The sequence below is a fragment of the Cucurbita pepo genome, chromosome 2, assembly GCF_057944985.1.
Source record: "Cucurbita pepo subsp. pepo isolate OVF chromosome 2, ASM5794498v1, whole genome shotgun sequence".
In the NCBI taxonomy this organism is placed as follows: domain Eukaryota; kingdom Viridiplantae; phylum Streptophyta; class Magnoliopsida; order Cucurbitales; family Cucurbitaceae; genus Cucurbita; species Cucurbita pepo.
Window position 1 is genome coordinate 10,763,742 of NC_141799.1, and position 21,538 is coordinate 10,785,279.

General features: G+C 36.7%; 2 protein-coding genes and 1 pseudogene across 5 annotated transcripts; 2 read left to right on the forward strand and 1 right to left on the reverse strand.

The window, feature by feature from the left end:
- The first annotated feature begins 351 nt into the window (after positions 1–351).
- Positions 352–12,846, forward strand: LOC111788424 (TMV resistance protein N). Its single transcript, XM_087121372.1, has 5 exons — positions 352–1,023; positions 1,134–2,217; positions 2,311–2,586; positions 2,682–3,782; positions 11,501–12,846. Exons 1-5 carry the CDS (start codon positions 503–505, stop codon positions 12,827–12,829), a joined length of 4,311 nt encoding a protein of 1,436 aa, XP_086977498.1. The 5' UTR covers positions 352–502; the 3' UTR covers positions 12,830–12,846.
- Positions 6,099–8,435, forward strand: LOC147793646 (putative L-type lectin-domain containing receptor kinase VI.1 pseudogene; annotated as a pseudogene).
- An 827-nt stretch (positions 12,847–13,673) lies between the features above and the next one.
- On the reverse strand, positions 13,674–18,913 carry LOC111787967 (uncharacterized). 4 transcript variants are annotated; one of them, XR_015419798.1, is made up of 6 exons: positions 18,758–18,913; positions 17,829–18,040; positions 16,999–17,072; positions 16,898–16,929; positions 14,294–14,472; positions 13,674–13,972 (listed from the first exon to the last, which is right to left on the reverse strand). XR_015419798.1 is itself a non-coding variant. In XM_023668085.2 (5 exons), the coding sequence occupies exons 1-5, from the start codon at positions 18,792–18,794 to the stop codon at positions 16,597–16,599; spliced, it is 537 nt and encodes a 178-aa protein (XP_023523853.2). In that variant the 5' UTR covers positions 18,795–18,913; the 3' UTR covers positions 16,279–16,596. The 4 variants fall into 4 exon arrangements, 2 of the variants coding, with proteins under 2 accessions (XP_023523853.2, XP_023523852.2); XR_015419797.1 differs by having other exon boundaries at positions 16,898–17,072; XM_023668085.2 differs by lacking the exons at positions 13,674–13,972; positions 14,294–14,472 and adding an exon at positions 16,279–16,778.
- Between the last annotated feature and the right edge of the window lie 2,625 nt (positions 18,914–21,538).

Here is a 21,538-nt window from a genome sequence, read left to right on the forward strand (position 1 = left end):
AGAGAGAGAAAGAAAGAATAATTAAAAAAAATAACAATTATTACTGTAACGAATATTAAAATTAAAATAAAAAATATTGAAATTAGTCAATACCATGGTTAGGTTTAAGAAACACTAAACCCAACCTATCAAATAAACAATTCCTTAATTATTTTTTAAAAAAAAAATTGGTCTAAAATAAATTACAAAAAGACGTATTCGAATAGAGACAAGAAATCTGTTCTATTTTTATTATTTGTTTCAAACTACATTGTTTGTTTGTTTAATTATTTTATATAATAAAAAATAATAAAATAATAAAATAATAAAAAGAATATTTAAGAAAAAGAAAAAAGAAAAATGGTCAGCACTTCAAACTTCAATCGTCAGTCGTCTGATAGAGCGGAACGGTGGAAAAAGTTTCTGAAAATCAATGGAAAGTCCAGATTTCGTAGCATTTTCCATCTACTTCGAATGCTTCTCTTCCTTCTAATCCTTCTCCGGCACGGCGATCAGGTTGTGAATGGCTGCTTCTTCTTCTTCTTCTTCTTCTTCTTCTTCTTCTTCTTCTTCTTCTTCTTCTTCTTCTCCTAGATGGTCGTATGACGTTTTTCTGAGCTTCAGAGGCGAGGACACTCGCAAGACCATTACCAACCATCTTTACGAAGCTCTCAGGCGACAAGGCATTGTGGTTTTCAGAGATGACGATGAGCTCGAGAGAGGGAAGGCCATTGCCGACGTGCTGATCAAAGCGATTGAGGAGTCACGCTCCACCATTGTTATTCTATCTCAACGCTATGCGGATTCCAAGTGGTGCTTGAGGGAATTGGCTAAGATCGTCCACTGCAAGAACACATTAGGTCAAACAGTTCTCGTGGTTTTCCACAAAATTAATTCCTTCGATGTCATCAGTCCTACTGGAATTTATGAAAATTTCTTTATTGACCACGAGAGTAACATCAAGGAGAATTTCGAAGAGGTTCAGAGCTGGAGGTATGCCATGAGACAAGTTGGAGGGCTCTTTGGATGGCATGTAAATGACGAGTATGATTCCTTGCTCCTTCTCTCTTATACATCAGTATCAAAGTTCTCATGTCCCTTGGAAATTGAATTTAGAACTTGAAATTGAATTTAGGTGGTTGTATTATGAACAGGACCGAAACAGAGAAAGTCCAAGAAATTGTTAAGCATGTTTTCAATCATCTGCGTCCTGATTTACTTAGCAATGATGAAAATTTGGTTGGCATGAACTTGAGGTTAAGCAGAATAAATATACTTTTGGGCATGGGGCTGGATGATGTGCGCTTTATTGGGATATGGGGGATGGGTGGAATAGGCAAAACAACTATTGCCAGAGCTCTTTACAAAATTGTTGCCCGTGAATTTCATGGAAGTTGCATTCTGCGGAATGTTAGGCAAGCTTTAAAGAATGTTGGAGGCTTGGTATCCTTGCAGGAGAAACTTCTTTCCATGACTCTATTAAAAGGAAAAGTTCGCATTAAAGACGGTGATGGAGCTGCAATGATAAAGGAAAACCTACAAAATCGAAAAGTTTTTGTTGTTCTTGACGATGTTGATCGTGTGAGCCAGGTGAAAGAACTGATAGGAGGAGAAGAATGTCTTGGTTTTGGAAGTAGAGTCATCATTACAACTAGAGATGAAGGTTTGCTTGTTTCTCTTGGAGTTGATAGGCGATACAATGTTGAGAGTTTTAATGATGAAGAGGCTCTTCAGCTCTTCTGTCATGAAGCATTTGGGGTCAAGTCTTTTAAGAAAGGTTATTTGGATCTTTGTATGCAATTTATAAAACATGCTGAGGGCCTCCCATCAGAAATTAAGGTTCTTGGGTCTTCATTGCACGGTAGATTGGTTCCGTCATGGGAAGATGCCGTAAAAAATTTAAATGTTTCTTTAAACAGGGAAGTCTATGAAAACTTGAAAATTAGTTATGATGCACTTGAAATTCAAGAGAGGAGAATGTTTTTGGATATTGCTTGTTTTCTTACAGGAAGGAGCAAAGACCAAGTCATTGACACGTTCAAGAGTTTTGGAATTGATGCTGCTGACGGACTAAAAATTTTGCAGGAGAAATCCCTCGTAACCGTGCACGGTAACAAAGTACAGGTGCATAATTTACTGAAAAAATTAGGTCAAGAAATTTTTCTTGAGGAGTCGTCAGGAAAATGCTGTAGGCTGTGGCGTCGAAAGGATGTCAACCATGCTTTGAGGCATAGTCAGGTAAAGCTTCAATAAAGAATGTAAGCAATGTTACTCTTAGTTCAGAAACAAGCGTTTTTTGAACTTTGAATTCACCTCCGTGCATATTCTTAGGGAGTAGAAGACATTGAATCCATAGTCTTGGACTTGGACGAGCATGGAGAGTCACACTTAAATGCCAAGTTCTTTTCGACAATGACCGGCCTGAAAGTGTTGCTTGTTCATAATGTGTTCCTTTCTGGAGATCTTGAGTATCTCTCAGATAAGTTGAGACTTCTTAGTTGGCATGGATATCCTTTAAGACATTTACCGTCACGTTTCCAGCCGAGTGAACTATTGGAACTCAGTTTACCGAATAGCTGCCTTGAAAATCTTTGGAAGGGAGCAAAGGTACGTCACTTTTATCAATAGCATTGTTTAATTTTCTTCAACGGTTGAATTGATAATATCATGACATTCTTGTAGCCATGTCCTTTTTTTAACAGAGGTTAGATAAATTGAAGATAATAAACCTTAGTAATTCTGAGTTCTTGATCAAGACCCCTAATTTGTCAATGGTGCCAAATCTTGAGAGGTTGGTCTTGAATGGTTGTATAAGACTGCAGGAGCTTCATCAATCTGTCGGTGCTCTGAAACATCTCATCTTATTGGATCTTAAGGATTGCAAATCTCTCAAAAGAATCCCTTTTAATATTTGTTTCGAATCACTAAAGATTCTCGTTCTTTCTGGTTGTTCAAGACTTGAAAATTTTCCAGAGATCGTGGAAAACATGAAACTTATGACAGAGCTTCATTTAGATGGCACTGCTATTCGAGAATTGCATCAGTCGATTGGAAAACCCACTGGCCTCGAATTGTTGGATCTTAGACACTGCAAAAATCTTCTTACACTCCCAGACTCGATTGGTTGCATGACATCGCTTAAACATCTTGCATTGGGTGGCTGCTCAAAGCTTGATCAAATTCCAGACAGCTTGGGAAACATTTCTTGTTTAAAGAAGCTTGATGTGAGTGGTACTTCTATTAGTCATGTCCCATTGTCTCTACGACTTCTGGCGAACCTCGAAGTATTCAACTGCGAAGGCCTGTCCCGAAAATTCTGCTATTCGTTCTTCCCATTTTGGGATACACCAAGGAATTATAATTCACATTCATTTGGTTTGAAGTTGATGACTTGCCTATCGAATTTTCATTCTGTAAAAGTTCTGATTTTTAGTGATTGCAAGCTGGTAGATGGAGACCTACCCAACAACCTCAGCTGTCTGTCTTCATTGCAGTTTCTGGATCTAAGCAGGAACTTTTTCGCCAACCTGCCTAATACTTTGTGTCAGCTTATCAATCTCAGATGCCTTGTCTTGGACAACTGCAGTAGGCTCCAGTCATTACCGAAGCTCCCGCTCGGTTTACGTTATGTACTTGCTAGGAATTGTGTGTCACTGAAAGAACACTATAACCAAGAAGATCACAGGCCTATAAGTGAAACAGAAGTAATGATTCTTAGTTACCCCACATCAGCTGAACACCAGAACTCCAAAATGGCTAACTTAATGCAGTCAAAAATATACACAGCTTGGGAGAATGGGCGTTGAAGATAGTATGAGGTACTTTTCCTTTTTCCTTCTCACGTGTTAATTTCCTTTATGATACACTCACCACACCAAATTAGAGTAAAGATAGCTCTTGATGATAACATTTAATACAAAAAGTTATTAAAACAAAAGAGAAGCGGGAAAAAATCAGTGCCTAAAATATTCCCACCTTATGAACGTTTTGTTTTCTTCTTTTCTTTGATTCGCTGGTTAAGCAAGTTGACCCTCGCTGTTTTCTTTTGATATCTTGACTGAGATTCGTGGCTTTGGTTTATATTCTATCTGGTCCATGCATTTGCGTTGAACTATGTTGACCCTTCTGTGAAATTGATTCTTGCTGGTCCATGCTTTACCAGGTTCGAGAACTTGTACTGAGAGCTGGTATTCTATGTGCTGAACCTCAGTAGAAACTGTTGTATATAATGTTCATTCTCTTCTAAGACCCAACATGTCAAATTTAAATGAAATATCCTTTTGGGATATTGTTCTGTTCTGAACAATGATGATTGTATCTACCAAATGAATCTAACCTCAAGATGTATCCAATAAACTTCTTAAATTTGGCCTTTTCAATTTGTTCATGTCGATGAATTAAGTTTATTAGGTCTGAAACTTAATTCTCTTCCATCTTTCATAGAGGCACTAGGCTTCGTAAAGATATTAGCTACTTGGTCTTCCCTTTTCACATGCACTAGCTCTATCTCCTTTTCCTTCATATGCTCTCGAATAAAATGGAACTTCAGATCAGTATGCTTGCTTCTTTCATTGTGAACCGGATTCTTCGCCAATTCGATAGCAGATGTGCTATCCAAATAAATTTGGGTAGCCTTCTATCGGTTATTTCTTTGAAAGTCACGTAAATACTGTGTCCCCCAAAAAGAACATGAATCCTAATGTACTCTTCCGATCATCCACATCGCTACACCAATCACTATCAGAATATCCATCTAGCATGAACTTTAGTGTTGAATAACCCGAAGGATTCAGTCCCCCAAATATACCGTAAGATTTTCTTCATAACTTTTAGGTGCATGTAGATGATCGGAATACCCTTTCTGCATCGTACATATTTAACAAGTTGGGCAATGCCATCACATTCGTTGCATCTTGTAGGGCATACTTGACATTCTGTCGAGATTTCTTAGTGTGGTGCTAGGCTTTGGCAATCTCATTTGAAGTACTTTTTCCAATACCTCTTGAAGTCTTCGTCTCCTCGTACAACACATTAATCCCTGTGCTACCCACGGTTGCACTCTCGTAGAACTTGTTCCAGTACCCATAGTTAGTGCAACGCAAAGATGTTGCATGCATGAAGTGGTTAAGCAGCCTGTCAGTAAATTATATGGCGCATACACACCTAACATGCAAAAGGAAACATTCAAACAGTGGCGGCTTCGTGGTGGCTTTCAAGTGGTTGAAATCTTATATAAAGAGAGGAGTTTGCTTCGATATTAAGGGGACTTGCGGAACATAATATTAGAGAGCGTTTAGTTTGAATAAGAACGCAACTCCAATCCTAATGACCACAAAGTTGGAAAATTAGAGCCAATGCTCGAAAAACTCACTTTGAAAAGTCTCATTGGTTTCCTATTGTTGTGACCAATCTTCCAATTAATGACTTCATCTTTTCTATTGAAGTTTTATGCACAAATTTAGTTCAGCTAGACCTACATGAACTCAACCTAGAAACGGGATGAAGAAACAATGAATTTAACACCAGCATAGTACTTAATCATACACACTGTGTGACGCGTGAATCAATTAGGATTTTGTGAAAGGTGGGATACGAACTAGGATTTAGTGAGCATATCTTGTTGTGATGTCCCACATTGGTTGGGGAGGAGAACAAAACACCCTTATAAGGGTGTGGAGACCTTTCCCTAGCAGACGTGTTTTAAAGCCTTGAGGGGAAACTCGAAAGGGCTGCCCAAAGAGGACAATATCTGCTAGGGGTGGATCTGGGCCATTACACTTGTAGGCGCATTCTTCCATGATATATAGGATAGAAATACGGTTTCAAGTGTGCACTTTCGAGGATAGACTTGACTTAGGCTAGCATGGTTAGCACGACTCAACTCGACTTGCCTAACCCAGTTTGACAAACTTGGCTCAATTAGTTCAACTCAATTGACTTGTTTTGATGTTGACATCTCACTGATAACAAGAAAACAATCTCTTGAATTTTTCAAAAAGACTTTTCAGAATCTCTTATTTCTACGTCAGTTTTTCCAAACAACCGAGAAAATTCACAAGTTCATTTACTTTTGTGTATTATTCAGAAATTAATGTGTGGTATTAGTTTTTGTTTCTTAGAAGAAGATTCATTTGGGTCTGAAGCTTTGAAATTTCAGTAACTTCCTCATCAAACCATTCAGTGTTCACACGGCTCTCCCATCCCCATCAGTGGTCCATATAAGTCTGGCTTCCAATTGCGACCAATTCAAAGCTCCCTTCATTTATATTAACAACGGTGTTCATTCATATGGATAGCCATGTTTTTTTCTTTCTTTTCTGGAGCTGATTAGAGCTTTCTTCCAAAGGCACATGGCTCTTCCAAATCCTTTAGCTTTTCTTTTCATCTTCTTGCATATAGCAGCTTTCTCTGCAGAATCTTCTTTATTATACAATGGATTTAGCCAAGGAAAAAGATTGGTTCGCGATGGAGCCGCAGTTGTGATGCCATCTGGTGCATTGAGGCTCACCAACACTTCACAAAATGTCATAGGCCATGCATTCTACCCTGATGCCATTCACCTGATTAATAACACTTCTCTTTCATCTTTCTCCACAACTTTTGTGTTTGCCATTAAACCATCCAGCCCCGGCCATGGCGGCCACGTCTTTGCATTCACCTTGGCTCCATCAACCAAGTTTGAAGGTGCTGAAAGTGGGCACTTCCTTGGATTATTCAATCGTTCTAACGATGGAAGCGTATCCAACCATATATTTGCTGTTGAATTTGACACTGTTAAAGGACATGATGAGCTCAAGAACTCCAGAGGAAACGATGTTGGGATTAACATCAATGGTGTTGTATCTGTTTCCTCCCAACATGCTTCTTATTCCTATTTTAATGATACCATTTTGGACCATATCTTGATTGATTCCGGTGACCCAATTGCTGTTTGGATTGAATATGATGGTTCCAGAAAAAGTGCGAGTGTTTATATAGGCCTTTTGACAGATCAAAAACCAGAGAAGCCACTCCTTTCCTGTCCCATTGATTTAACTCCTGTTCTAAAGGAAAAAATGTACGTTGGCTTCGCTGCGTCAACCGGAATCGAAACAAGCTCTCATTACATTCTGGGATGGAGTTTCGCCGTGAATGCACCGGCACGGCCGCTGAGGTACTCTCTCCTTCCCATAGAACCAGAACGGCAGAGCCATCCTCGTGCATCCAATCCCCAGTTTATGGTTATTGTATTAGTTTCATCGATTCTGGTCATTGTGGGAATTGTTGTCTTAGCCTTCTTGTTTAGAAAAATGAGGAAAGCTGAGAGCTTAGAGGACTGGGAAAAAGATTGCCCTCACAGATTCAGTTACAAAGACCTCTACACAGCAACAAATGGATTTAAAGACAGCCAGCAAATCGGAATCGGAGGATTCGGGTCGGTATATAAAGGCTCGTTACGTTCAACTGGAGCTGAGATTGCTGTAAAGCGAGTAAAAAGAAACTCGAGCCAAGGATTGAAGGAATTCGCAGCGGAAATCGAAAGCTTGGGAAGATTAAGACACAAGAACTTGGTTAATCTTCAAGGATGGTGCAAGAAAAACAACGATCTTCTCATAGTTTACGATTATATCTCAAATGGGAGCCTTCATTCTCTTTTGTATCATCCAATTCAAAACTTCGTTTTGAATTGGGAGCAAAGATTGAACATCCTCAAAGGCATTGCTGCAGGATTACTATATCTCCATGAAGATTGGGAGCAAGTGGTAATCCACCGAGATGTAAAGCCGAGCAATGTTCTAATAGACGACGACATGAATGCTCGATTGAGCGATTTCGGTTTGTCGAGGCAATACGACCACGACCAAGTATCGCACACGACGAAAGTTGTCGGGACAATCGGCTACATACCGCCGGAGTTGTTTCGAACGGGGAAGGCATCGAAGAGCGCGGATGTGTATGCGTATGGAGTAGTGGTGCTGGAAGTGGCATGTGGAAGAAAGCCTCTGGGATCAGGGCAGTTTGTATTGGTGGATTGGGTGATGAAGTTGTATGAAACGGGTAATGTTGTTCATGTGGCTGATCCGAAGTTGGGTTCGGATTATAAGGTGGAGGAGATGGAGATGGTGCTCAAACTTGGGCTTCTCTGTACTCAGTGGAACCCAGAAGCTCGCCCCTGCATAAGGCAAGTCACGAGGTTCCTTAATGGAGAAGACCCACTGCCAGCACTGGAGCCATGGGCTGGCTATCAAGCTCTGTTCGAGTCTAGTTCAAGATCCATGGCGAAGGAGGTTTCAACAATGTGGAACAGTTCTTCGTCCATGTCGGTCGGCCCCATCTCTTCTGCCTCCATAAATATAGGAAGATAGTTCGTTTCTGTCTTTATTTTAGAACCCATACTTCATGATGTTATAACAATTTTCATTATTTTATTTGTAATTAAATATTATCGAATATATAAAGAAATAGGTTCATCGGTATCTATGGAAATATTATGTAACGAGAATATTATGTAATGAGTTTGTATAACACTAGATCAATAAATATTTTATCTCTTTATAAATTAACTGATTTGTAACATTAATATTTTACGGAATAATTATAGGACTTGATTTTAATTATTATTGAATTATGAACTTTGAATGCTTGTTCTCTTTGTTGTATGGGTGAAAATGGCTTTTGTAGCCGATTTTATGTGTCAAACATTAAGATGCTTAACCAATAAGAAACGGAATTCACTCCTATGATGATAGTTTAAGTGTCAATTTTATGATTTAAATAAATTATTGGTTAGAAAATTGATTGTATTTAAGGTGTGATAGGGTAGGGATAAAATGGACTTTTGATTCATCTGTAATTAAAAATAATTCACGAAATGATCGACTTACTTGTAATAATTATACAAATATGCACTAGTTGTTATAAAGTACATAAGAGTGTGGCTCTAGGTTTACACGGGAGTGACTTAAAATTAACAAACGAAAATTGATTAATTAAAGAAATTAGAAAAAGAATATAACTTTTCAAAACTACTCTAAAATATGAACAAAAAGTCGTTGATGGTACCCCCGATGTTGAACGAAATGAAAATTGGTCGAGAGCAAAAACAATTTTTGGTGTTGGTTGCTAATCACGTATCAAAACCATCATATTTAAACGTTATTTACAGTGGAAGATTTGAAAAAATATCGACCGTAACTCAAGGTTTTCACCGTGTTCTTCAAAGGCCCAATTATGGCTTCCAAATTTGAGTTTCGGTTTTAAGCGCCTGTCTATAGTGTTATAGGCTCCGATTCTTCTAAACTCAAGTCCTAATATTGTTTCCTATGAAGATGGTTGAAATATTAGAAAAAGAAAGTAACTTTTTAGAACTAACCTAAAGCACGAACAAAATGTCGTCGATAGTATCCTAACATTGAATGAACCGAAAATTCGCAAGAGCAACAAAAATTTGTAGTGTGTGTTGTCGATCATACGTGTCAAAACCATCAAATTTGAACATTTCTCATAGTAGTGTCGAAAACTATCTAGTTTTTCACCATGTTCTTCAAAGGCCTAATTAGGGTTTTCAAATTTGAGTTTCGATTTTAAGCACCAATATATACTGTAATAAGCTCATTTTCTTCGTTAGTATTTCGTAGGGAAATTGTTGGGATATTAGAAAGAGAAAGTATCTTTTCCAAATCACCCTAAAACACGAACAAAAAGTCGTTGATGGTATCCCGACGTTAAACGAACCGAAAATTCTCCAAACTTGAAATTCCATCATGAAGCTGTGCGGGCTATGATGGAAATCAAAACAATGAAATGAGATATAACATTGCATTTGAAGGACATGAGCCTAGAGAAGAGGCAAGGTTGAACCATAAGACTTGGTCTATGGTAGAGACAAGACAACTAGAGTCGCGAGCACATGAACATGCATGCACGGGGAGCGTGCATGACCGAACAAAGTTTAGTTTCCCCATGAGTTGTATTCAATCGACGAAAGAGAACATAGCCTGAAGTCTGATGAAGCTGGAAAGCCGGATGAAAAAACTATAATGGAACTTGAGTTTTCCTTAAGGCTTATCATAATTGTGTTACGATCATGACGTAGCAAGATTCGAAAAGTACGACCGTGACACTATGCATAGAACGACAATTTATTTCAAGATTAACATCACCGACTATCATATTTGAATTAAGCCAAAGGACAACAAGGCACAAACAAATAGAAGGGGACACCACCTAAAACCAAACATTAAAAATTTAAAATAAACTTACTAAAAAAAAATAGTGTGAAACCAACATTAAATGTATTTAAAATTAATTATAATTAAATAACGAGCTAAAAACAATTGTCCTAAAAAAACTCTCAAACAAGTTTTTAAATATTAGGAACAATAAAGGAAAGAGTTAAATTAAAACGTGAGAATAGAGTTTTTAGGATATTATTGAAACTTTAAGTTTAAAAGTTTTTTTGTTTTAACCTAACAATGATTGTGCCCCGACGTAAGTCATTGAGGACGGGGGAGAATGTCACAACCTAACTATGAAGAGAGTAGATTGTGACTATCACGTTGCAACAAGAGAAGCAGCGACCCTCAAGTGGCGTCCATCCGGTCACATGAGGGCCTAGACGAGTGTCATGATGCCACCAAAGAAAACAGTGCATCATCTAACACACCACACACATAAAATAGTATTTTTGTTAATTGAGCGGACACAAAATTTGACCTAAAATATAATGTAAACATAAAAGAATTGTGTTTAGTGGATGATGAATGGATCCCAGCTCCCAAGTTGTTGTCTTTTTTAAGAGTGCATACATCACAAAGTATCTTCCATGGGAAGCAAACCAACACATAAGGCGTAGAGGGAGAGAAAGGAGACTACGAGGGCAGCCGGAGTGGACGAGGATAAACCGTTTCGATAAATCGAGGTACTCGTGAACAAGATCGAAAACTCTGGTAAGATCTCTCTCGACCTTGACATCAAGGACTATACGTAACAGTCGAGTAAAGAAATAAGAAGGGTATTCTTAAGTTGACGTAATTGACATCGATTATGTTCCATTTGTTTCTTAATGGTTTCAGGTTGCTGCTAAATCGTATTGTTGAAGTCCTTAAAGGTTTTGGAGTATGAACCAATTTAAGTACGAGAGATCAGAAAATGACTTAGAACATTGGCTCCCAACGGAGGTGAGATATTTGAAATGGGATAGATTTCCCTTGGAATTTCTGCCCTTGAGTTCTCAACATAAGCTTAAGCTCTCATGGGATAGATTTCCCTTGGAATTTCTGCCCTTGGAATTTCTGCTCTTATTAGTTAAATGTGTTAGACGAACACGACTCTCCACAATAGTATGATATTGTCCACTTTAAGCTTAAGCTCTCATGGCTTTACATTGGGTTTTCTCAAAAGGCCTCGTACCAATAGAGAGTGTATTCTTTAATTATAAACTCATGATCATTCCCTAAATTAACCGTTGTGGGACACTTTCATCCAACAAAATGGACATCTCGAGCTATTATCGAACTATTATTATGTGATCAATTTGTGACAGCATCTGAAGAACTTGAAGTATATCAATCTAAACCACTCTAAGAACTTGACAAACACTCCAGATTTCGAAGAAATTCCAAATCTCGAGAGATTGGAGCTCGAAGGCTGCACCAGTTTGATCATCATTCATCCATCCATTTTCGCTGCAAAAAACCTTATTTTTCTGAATCTGAAAGATTGCATCAATCTCACCAATCTTCCAACCAAAATTAACATCAAATCCCTTCAAGTACTGATTCTTTCGGGCTGTTCAAAGCTCAAGAACATCCCACAATTTTCCGGCAACACAAATGCATTACTCCAACTCTGTTTCGACCACACCTCCATAACAGAGCATGAACAGAGCCGATGTGATATCATGACACGCCTGTTCCTTTGTCTTTGCAGAGCTTCAATGGCCGATGATTCTCCAATTGGGGTCCCGTTATTGGCCACTCTGTTCTCTCTGACCAAACTGAATCTCAGCTACTGCAACCTCAAATCCATTCCAGAAGGGATTGAGTGTTTGGTTTCATTAACAGAGCTGAATTTGAGTGGCAATAAATTCAGTCAGCTTCCGACAACAATCTCTCAGCTGAAAAACCTGAAAAGATTGAATTTGAATCGATGCAAGAAGCTTTTGTGCATCCCCGAGCTGCCACCGAGAATTTTAAGGATCTTGTCGAAGGATTGCGGCTCGCTTGTATCCATTCCAGAGATGTTAAAAACAGAGCAATTGTATTTCATGACAGAGTTGAATCTTATGAACTGCTATCAATTGGGTGGCAATAAAAAGCTTCAGACATTGATCGTTTCCTGGATGCAGAGCATGTTGTTTCGAAATGGTGCATTCAATGTCGTGATTCCGGGAAGTGAGATTCCTGATTGGTTCACCACAAAAATGGGGTCTTCGATTACCGTCGAATGGGATCCGACCGCGCCGAATTCTAATTTGATTCGCTTTGCTCTATGTGTCGTGTGTGGCGGCGGCGACGGCGGGGGTGATGTTTCCGGCTCCATTATTGCTTCTGTCGCCGGAAGGAGCCCAGATGAGGGGAATTTGAAGAAGGGAGATGTTATTGTTAATGGGTTGACGATTTCTGGGATGAGGAAAATGGATCATATTTGGTTGTTTGTTTTGGCTCGAACCCAGTTGCTGAGGAGGAAGATGAAGGGATTTAGAGAGATTGAATTTCGGTTCTTGTTACAAGTTAACTATGGCGGATCTGTTTCGAGGAACATTGAATTGAAAAGGTGTGGAGTTGGGTTCATAAATATGGAGGAAGAGGAGGAAGCCATGAAGCGTTATGCGGCTTGTATTATCTTGAAGAACAAGATGAGGATGTGAAGAACCCATAATTTTGTACGTTTACTTGTCTCCACATGAGCGATCTAAATCAAATCATTTGTAACTATTACAAATTAAGTTATATATTAAAGTATCTAACCAGATATAATGTAATACATATCATTTAATATGATCTTCTTATATGTTAATTATATATTGTTGAAAATTATATTAATGACTTTATATATTAATAATGGACAAGGTTAAGTTGCTAATAAATTAAGCAAAATTATTATTAAAAAATTAAATAATCAATTACTAGGTTTTATGAAATAAATCTTAGCAATCTCCCACTTACACTACCGTTAGTGAGACATGTGTCTTTAGGTATACTCTATATCCAATATATTCTCGGCTCATTTTCTCTAGAGAAGATCCCGAGACATGTGTCATAGTGTTTGACATTTTAGGTGATGCTCAAATACTTTGTCCTAAAAGTTTTTATACAGATCAAAACGATTGACATTAAAGCAATCTTGATCACTACCACGATTGATTTCCCCTTTAATATAAGTCCCTGTACATTAAGCCTTTGCACCACTATTATCATATTATCATAACAAATAGAGATAGACTAAATTATACTTCAAACACGAGCTACACAAGTTTTTTTTTTTTTTTAATTATTTCTTTTAAAAATAAAAGTTTTCTAAGTTTAAATAGTATTTTTACACAAACTTGAATGCATATTTAAATTTTAAATTCTGTGTCCCATCATGAATAGAAATCTCGAAAAGCTGGTCAATACATTTTAAGTCTAGGCATCATTTATAAAATTATTTAACATAACTTCTTACATATATTGGACATCATACATATAGTAGCGTCTCTAATTATTAAAAAAAAAAAAAACAGGATTTTAATAGAATTGTTGCATATAATTTCAATAAAAAATTTACATTTAGATAAGAAAGTTCTAAAAAGTATTTTTTTTTTTTAAAAATAAATAAATAAATGTTTAATAGGCTAATTGAATGGGTTACCTCAAATCGGACCCAAACTTGATGTAATGAGACAAGTCCAAGAGGTAGGCCATGTGATTGCGATTGAAAGTAGACCCTCAATCCGAGCCCAAAGTGTCTTGCGCCAGCTAGACTTGGACTTGGACTTGGACTTGGACTTGGACTTGTACAAACCTTAAACCTACAAGTTTAAGATCATGTCAAGTCAAAGCTAACCCAAAAGTCAACTTCCTTCAAAAGCCAAAGAAACTTATCCCCCTAATGAATGCATCTCTGACATTTGAAGCTTCAAATCTCATTCCTTATATTTATTGTATTAAGAAAACCCAAACTTTGAATCTAACCTAATTTTCAACATTTTATCCCAACAAATGGAAATAAGAGACCAACTATTCATTGTCTCAAGAGTTAACCTTCATTCAAATGCTACTTGCTCATATAAATTGAAATACATGATTTCCATTAAAAAAAGAAAACGTATGATTAATAAATCATAAATTACCCATATGCTTTGCTTTACATTCCATTGTACTCTTCACAAATAGTTTGTATCTCAGCTTTCTAAGCTTCTGCTCATGCCCGTGACCAATCCGAACAAGCTTCTTCAACCATACCTATGACCAATATAAGCTCGAGATTTTCTTTGTAATCATCCAACGAGCACAACCCTCCTGTTGCTGCCTTTGAAGTTGGATGGTTAACAAAGAAAAACAATTCTAAATACAATTATAGAGAAGATGCCAGAAATGTAATCCTTTCGGACAGAAAACCACGGCTTACCCACTGTCTTGCCTAATGAGCTATATGCTATACTAATTACAGTTGAAGGGGCACCTCTCCTTCAATTCAAATTCTATGTGATTGCACAAAATCAAATACAAAACAAAACGCCTTATTCCACCACAAAAGCAATCAAATTAGCCTATTTGCTTCAATCTCGCCATCCATCTTCCATATTCTCTGTTCTTTCACCATCCTTTCCAAGCTCCATATTTCCGTCAGATTACCACCATTCTCCAACTTTATTGACAAGGCATCATATATAAATTCAAAACTAAAAATATATGCCTCTAGAAGCAAACTTAAGCACTAGGATTCAAACCTATACCACCAAAGGTTTAGAAGGCCTTTAGGATGTACTATCCATTGGGACGTGGATGCTTTTCATTACACTTCCACTTCTTGTTTGAAAAAGCAAATGCAAATCCTTAGACAGCACTTAATCGATGTACTTTTCTCTACTAGTGCTTCATACAAAAGGATTTCACTCAAAAACACTACATGCTAACTAAAGCTATATGACTGCATCAAACTTATCCAAAATCTTACAACGCAGCCAAAGAAAGATCATTTATAATACCCATACAAACAAACGTATTACACATCAAATAAAGATTTCACAACCAACAAAACGGGAAGAAATGAGGAAATGCACAAATTCATATTATAAAGAATGGAAAATTAATGGGCAACTCCACACAAGAACTTTGGGCCCAAATAAGAGGAGCCATTTAGATTCTTGAATGTTGATAGAAACCACTATTGATCCTCGGATAGAGCTGCCACTAACCTGATCACCAAATGTTTTATCTACTATCGAATAACGAATGGCTCTCAAGACTAGTACAAACCTATGTTTCTCAAAAAACTAATTCTTCAAACATTAAATCTTTTCAAAAAGCTATTACGTCAAGAAATTTTCAAGCATGCCATACATATTTTTCAGATTACGCAGCACTTTAGAATATAAGAATCAGAAGTCTAAAAAGATAAGAGGACTAGACAAACAAAAGGTTACCAGACATCGAATTTTCTTCTGCTTCCAAAATTATGCTTGTTACAAACAATGAGCATGCTTTAATTAACTATCGGAAATGTTTCCAAAAAGTTAAAGCAGCGCTAAATAGTTTTCAGATTTCATTTTTCAATTTTTTTCAGAATTCTAGCATGTTCTAAACTGAAACACTAAACAATGAAATTATAGATAAACAAACGTAAATCTGAAAAATATATATTCAAACAAGGATGCTATGAACTAGGTCTACAAAATGCAACAAAAGCAGTCATATCAATTCTCATTTTGGAGCTTGGCTTTTCCTTCTTCCCAGAAGGAAGTGAACTTTTCTAGGTTCTCTTGTGCATTATAGTGAGGGGGGCAGGTCAAAGCTAGATCATGCCACCTTACAATTTAACCTACCAAGTATTAGAGTACTGGCATACCCAGAGGCAGAAATGACAATAAACACAAACAAAAATGCCAAGGATAACAAGTAGTTTAGCTTCCACTTCACTGAAAAGTAAACCAGTCTGGTCGACAATTTTTCCCATTGTCTTTAAATAAAATTAACCAATTCTAAAAGGGCGACATGATAAAGCCACCACCAATAAGTATAAACATTAGTAACATTCACACATTGGATCAAGTAAAACACTTCAAAGAAAAATAAATATTCAATATACACAAAACAAAAAAATAAATATTCAATATACACAAAACAAAAGGCTATTCCTTGCAGTCACCATGAAAAATATCATTTATACTCCCATTACATTAAACTGGAGTTGAAGAAAATCTGACTATTTAATCAAATAGATTACAATACTTTAATTAGAGCATCAACTATAACAACACAGCTAAATCATACAAATACATACACCTACAAAATGACAATATATTGAACCAGAATGCCCATAGCAAATACCATGTCATTTCTACTAAACCTTCTGCATCCAACTAAGAGATCCAACTTATCCTAAGACTTAGGACACCATTAAGATTAACCAAAATGGTATGCGCTAGCTGCCTTAGTTCAAAAGTTCATAAGGAGGATAGTGTACTGGATAACTCGTATCATGGCGGCGTGATTTAGGATGGTTAAAGCTATCCAAATTTGTCCCAGAATATCTCTGACTGTATTGGTTATTGTGGTGATCCGAATTTGATCCATACCCATTAGATTGGTTAACTAACCCAGGGTAAGGAGGCGCTGAATAAAAGAAATACAGATTCGTTGAACCAATGTAGGAAAGGCACGTGAAAGCATACACAACTTCTTAGCAAACTAACAAAACAAAGACAAAAATAAAGGAAAATCAGGAAAATCACCTTCTAGATGGTTCTCTGGGTATGCAGAAAACCTGCACGAGTTTGACAAGCGATTGGAATATGAAGATATTTCATTAGAATAACCTGGAACAATCTGCGACCTTGATTTATGAGATATATTTGATGATGAAGTGATTGCACTACTACTAGGTGAAGGCTTGTCTTGCCCAGATACCTGTTTGCACGTCAAAAATTATGCATCATTCCCATAACTTTAAAACTCACCACACAATCAAAACTGATGCAAGAAGATTGCACAGTCGTCTGATTACAAAATTGGAATACGAGACAGCACAGTATATAATTGTGTATAAAAAAATATCATCTATTAAAATATAAAAGAAAAGGAAACTTTATATCACTATGTTCCCCTTCATTGTTGTTTATATTGCTACTATTCTGTCCAAAATAAGACTTAAAAGATACAACTTTATAGAAAACTAATAGATATCATTTTAATAAATGAAATTATATGTTCAAACTTGTTTTTGGTTTTTCAAGAACGTTTTAGTTTGTCACTTAAACTTGTGGTGATATAAACTAAACTGGATTAAGTCTATCACTGTTAGATAAACTATGACGTTTGATCCATGAATTATCTTGGTTCTTCCCATTGATTAATTATGATGACACAAGGTTGTTTCTAAATGCAAACTATGATTTGGAAATAACTAGAACAAATAGGTATAATTGGAATGTGGTTCTAAAACTTCAGAAAAGTTAGGCAATATGCCACATAAGGTATATGAATGAATACAATTTTTAGATTATTTTAAATTGTTACAAAGATAACTTCACCAATTAATATATACTTAGTACATGAAACTTTAATATAAAAACAAAACATGTATAAGTTAGGAAACAAATTTGATCAAGAAAAACCAAGATAACAGAAAAAATTGCGTTGAGAATGAAAAAATTAATAACATACTGCAAACTTTAGGGTACGATTATGTAGAGTCACGAGACCAGAGAAAAGCTTAACAGCATAGTTGGTAATCTCCTCATTTTCATATTCTGCAAAAGCATAACCCCTGGGCCTGCCGGATTCCTTGTCCCGAGGAATGTGCAAGTCCACTACCCGCCCAGCTTGAATTAGAATGTCATACAGAACTCTATCACTTACCCTTTCATCCAAATTACCTATAGAAGGTGGAGAGTAACAAAATCAGACTCAGAAGAAGGTGTAGCATCTAAACCGTAAGAGGATGGCTGCATCCTTAAAATTTAATGTATGATACTATATCAGAAGATAAGAGGGGGGAATAAAATTTCCCCGGAAGAATACATGCGCAGAGTATCCAGTTATTAGAGAATAAGAGGAAAATCTACATAGAAGCAGATCAAAGACGGTGGGCAAAGTGAAATCGACATTGAACTAGTTAAGCATAAATGAAATTTAACTAAGAGATGTAAGTGAAACAAACACAAAATAAGGCCAACTTCCAATCTTCTTCACCCCACAAGCAGCAAATCAAGTATGCTTTTTAGCTTTATCAAATCAAGCATGCTATAAACAGGAATCAAATACATTTAAAAGAGAGCAAAAAAGTTGAGGAAGAAATCCAGCACACGATCCAATCCTTTCTGTTCAACCACCAAAGAAAATCAAAGCAGAGCTTTGTAAGAGAATCGATAAATATGTCATTATGTCCTATACATCCATTGGTAGCACATAATAGATGGAAATAAACACAATTCTTAGGAAAATCCAGCACCGAAAGGCCTAATTTACATACGGAAGTTCACGGAAGGAAGGAAGTAAAAACATAGCTTAAAACGCAAACAACAGAATCCTGATGAAAGGAAAACGAAAGAGTTAAAACGAAAGATGAAAGAGAGAGATAACAAGGAACAAACCTATGTAAATAGTGCAACCATTTGATCTTCCTGACATGATTGTTCTGCGAGTTCAGATGCAAAACCCTAACCCTAAGTTTCAGAAAGCAAGCAAAAATAAATTGAGTAAAGGATAAACAAGAGAGAGAAACGACAGCTAAGTCAGTGTGGCGATTGACCTGTATTTCTTATGGCTTCCATTTGCCACGTCGATTTCTATTTTCTTATTCCACTCTTTATTTGAACCGTACACGTGGAATGATGGAAATTAATCATTTTATTGCTTTTTATTTCACTTAGATATTTTATAGGTCTCGATTGTATGTCTTATAGATATTTTATAGATCTCGATTATATATATTACCCGCTTGGTGTTTAAATAGATTTGTTAATTTAAATTATGAATTTTTCGACAAAAATTTAAAATTTTAAGGATCTATCGAGAACTAATCACTTATTAAACAATTTTAAAGGTTTAAAAATTAATTGCCTTTTACTTGTTAAATATGCAAAAACACACCGTGCATCAAAGCTCTCTCTCAATTTTGAAGGATATCGTCTAGCTATGATCAATTTTTGTGAATTTTTATCGACTCTCTTCCATTTGTTTCATGTCATTGTCACATACAGACTTATTGAATGTCGTTTGAAGGCCGAACAGCTCATTAAGGAACGAATCGTCACAGGCTAAGGTAGATATTTGTTGATCTCCCTTGAGTTCAAGATCGATTTAGGGTCCATTCGAGAATTTTCTATAATTTTAGGCCAATTTAAGGATTTTCTTATGCTATTGGTCCAAATTGGTCTAGCTCACACCATTATAGGTTGGTTTCCTTCTATTTTAGTGGGTTCAATAGTTTTTATTGTCGTAGGTTCAAGGTTATTTTAGCTTTTCTAACATGATCGATTAGTTACGCCTGCAGCCACGCGACCCGCGAGCTGACCCGAAACCACGTCTCGACCTGAGAAGCAACGACGTCATGTCGTTTCCCCTGAGCGACACGTGTAGACCTATAGCAAACAGAAGCCCTAGGCTTCACGCAATCCCTTGGCTTAAAAACGTCGGAGGCGGCTCGATTTAGCAAACTGGACCTCATTCCCTATGTTTTTTTATCCTTTCAAAGCTGATTTTGACCCCGATTAAGGTAATTGAGATCATTTTAATGTCGTATTTCACAAATGTCAATTGAAATTATTATTATTTGTGAAATACTAATGAAAGGTGATGAACTATCTAATAGAAAACGAACTCCAACGATGATTAGAGCAACTTTGGAGGAACGAGAGCTAACGTTATAAATTTATGGAGGACGCCAGCTAAGGCCAACCAAGTAAATGGTCTTACTATCGGACAGACTTGAAACTTGTATGAATTATGATGTATGATATATGAGCTATGACGTAGAATGTCGTGTGATGACGTATATTAATTATGTGATGATGTATGATGATGAGTTACAACGCATGATGATGTATATGAGCTATATGATGATGTATGTTAATACTTGATGATTATGATGTATTTGATGGCATTATGATGATGAGTTATGATGATTATGATGCATGACGTTGTTACCTCAATATGATGATGTTTTCCATATTAAGCATGTTGTATGTGATGAATGTCATGTTGCATCATGTCGAGAAATCGGCCTAGGACACAACCCTAAAGAGCCTGAATAACGATATTAACATAAATATCTAATGAGCATGTATTACTAAAAATAAGATAGAGATAAGATTAGGGTTGTATCAAAAAGATATTTTAAGATGAAAAATAGAGAGACCTCATGCATGTTGTGTGTACATAAGCATCGGGATACTTCCCCTTTTATGATGATGAGTGCGGACGCACATGTTATGATGATGATGACGGTGATCATGTTGAGCATGACACCCAGGGGTTTGCTGACCTTCAGACGTCGCTATAGACAACTTGCTTGACGATGATGGGTCAAGGGAGGGTGCGACCCACCTAGAGATTCACACTCGCACGTGGGTGTCGTGTGTATGAAAGTATTACACATCCAAAGTTACTTCGGACAAGAAGCCACCACTAGGATGAGTTAAGAATAGGTCCCTAGAGCATGTTTGCATATGTTTGCATTTTTGCATGACCCCTATAGTTGGGTCACTTATTAAGTATTTTTCGAAATACTCAGGCCGTGTGTCACATCATTTTTCAGGTAAAGGTAAGCCGCCCATATACAGATGTGGCAGCATCACAAGCAGAGACCATAACACGTAAGACTATAACGGTGTTTTTCAAAGATGAAGTTGTTTTAATTTCTTCGAAATTCATGTTATCAATGTTGTGTTTTTAAGAGTTGTATTTCGGCATATAAGCTTAGCATGAGACGTTAGTAGCAATTTTGAGTAAAAATTTAAGGTCATTACATGCAGTTTACCTATATGTATGCACGAGAACTATCAACTACTCATCTCATGTGCTATGACCCTCGAGTTTGCCATCTTTTGACGTAAATTATGCATATTTTCCCGAGTATTTTCAATATTTAGCCTTTCTAAAAAAAATTGAGGTAAGAGCAAGGTGTGTATAGGTCCTGACCGGAGATATTGTTAGGGAGACTATCATCGTGCTTTTGAACAGATATTTGATAATGAAATCGAGTTAGATCTAAGATTTTAAAAGTCGAGGGTGAATGATTAAATATTATAATATTCTCTTTTTTTTTTTCAGGTAATTAATGATGGATTTTGTATAGTGAAATACTTGAAATTTTAAAATAAAAATAATAATAATAATAAAAAAAAAGTAATACAAAAAAACAAAGGTCCTCG

Coding starts and splice junctions, on each gene's coding strand:
- LOC111788424 (XM_087121372.1), top strand. CDS start 503: ATGGCTGCTTCTTCTTCTTCTTCTTCTTCTTCTTCTTCTTCTTCTTCT. Junction 2,587..2,681: donor ATCTTTGGAAGGGAGCAAAG/GTACGTCACTTT, acceptor TTTTTTTAACAG/AGGTTAGATAAATTGAAGAT. Junction 3,783..11,500: donor CAGCTTGGGAGAATGGGCGT/TGAAGATAGTAT, acceptor ATCAATTTGTGA/CAGCATCTGAAGAACTTGAA.
- LOC111787967 (XM_023668084.2), bottom strand. CDS start 18,794: ATGTCAGGAAGATCAAATGGTTGCACTATTTACATAG. Junction 18,041..18,757: donor TGGTTGCACTATTTACATAG/GTTTGTTCCTTG, acceptor CACCTTCTATAG/GTAATTTGGATGAAAGGGTA. Junction 16,779..16,897: donor CCCAGAGAACCATCTAGAAG/GTGATTTTCCTG, acceptor TCTTTTATTCAG/CGCCTCCTTACCCTGGGTTA.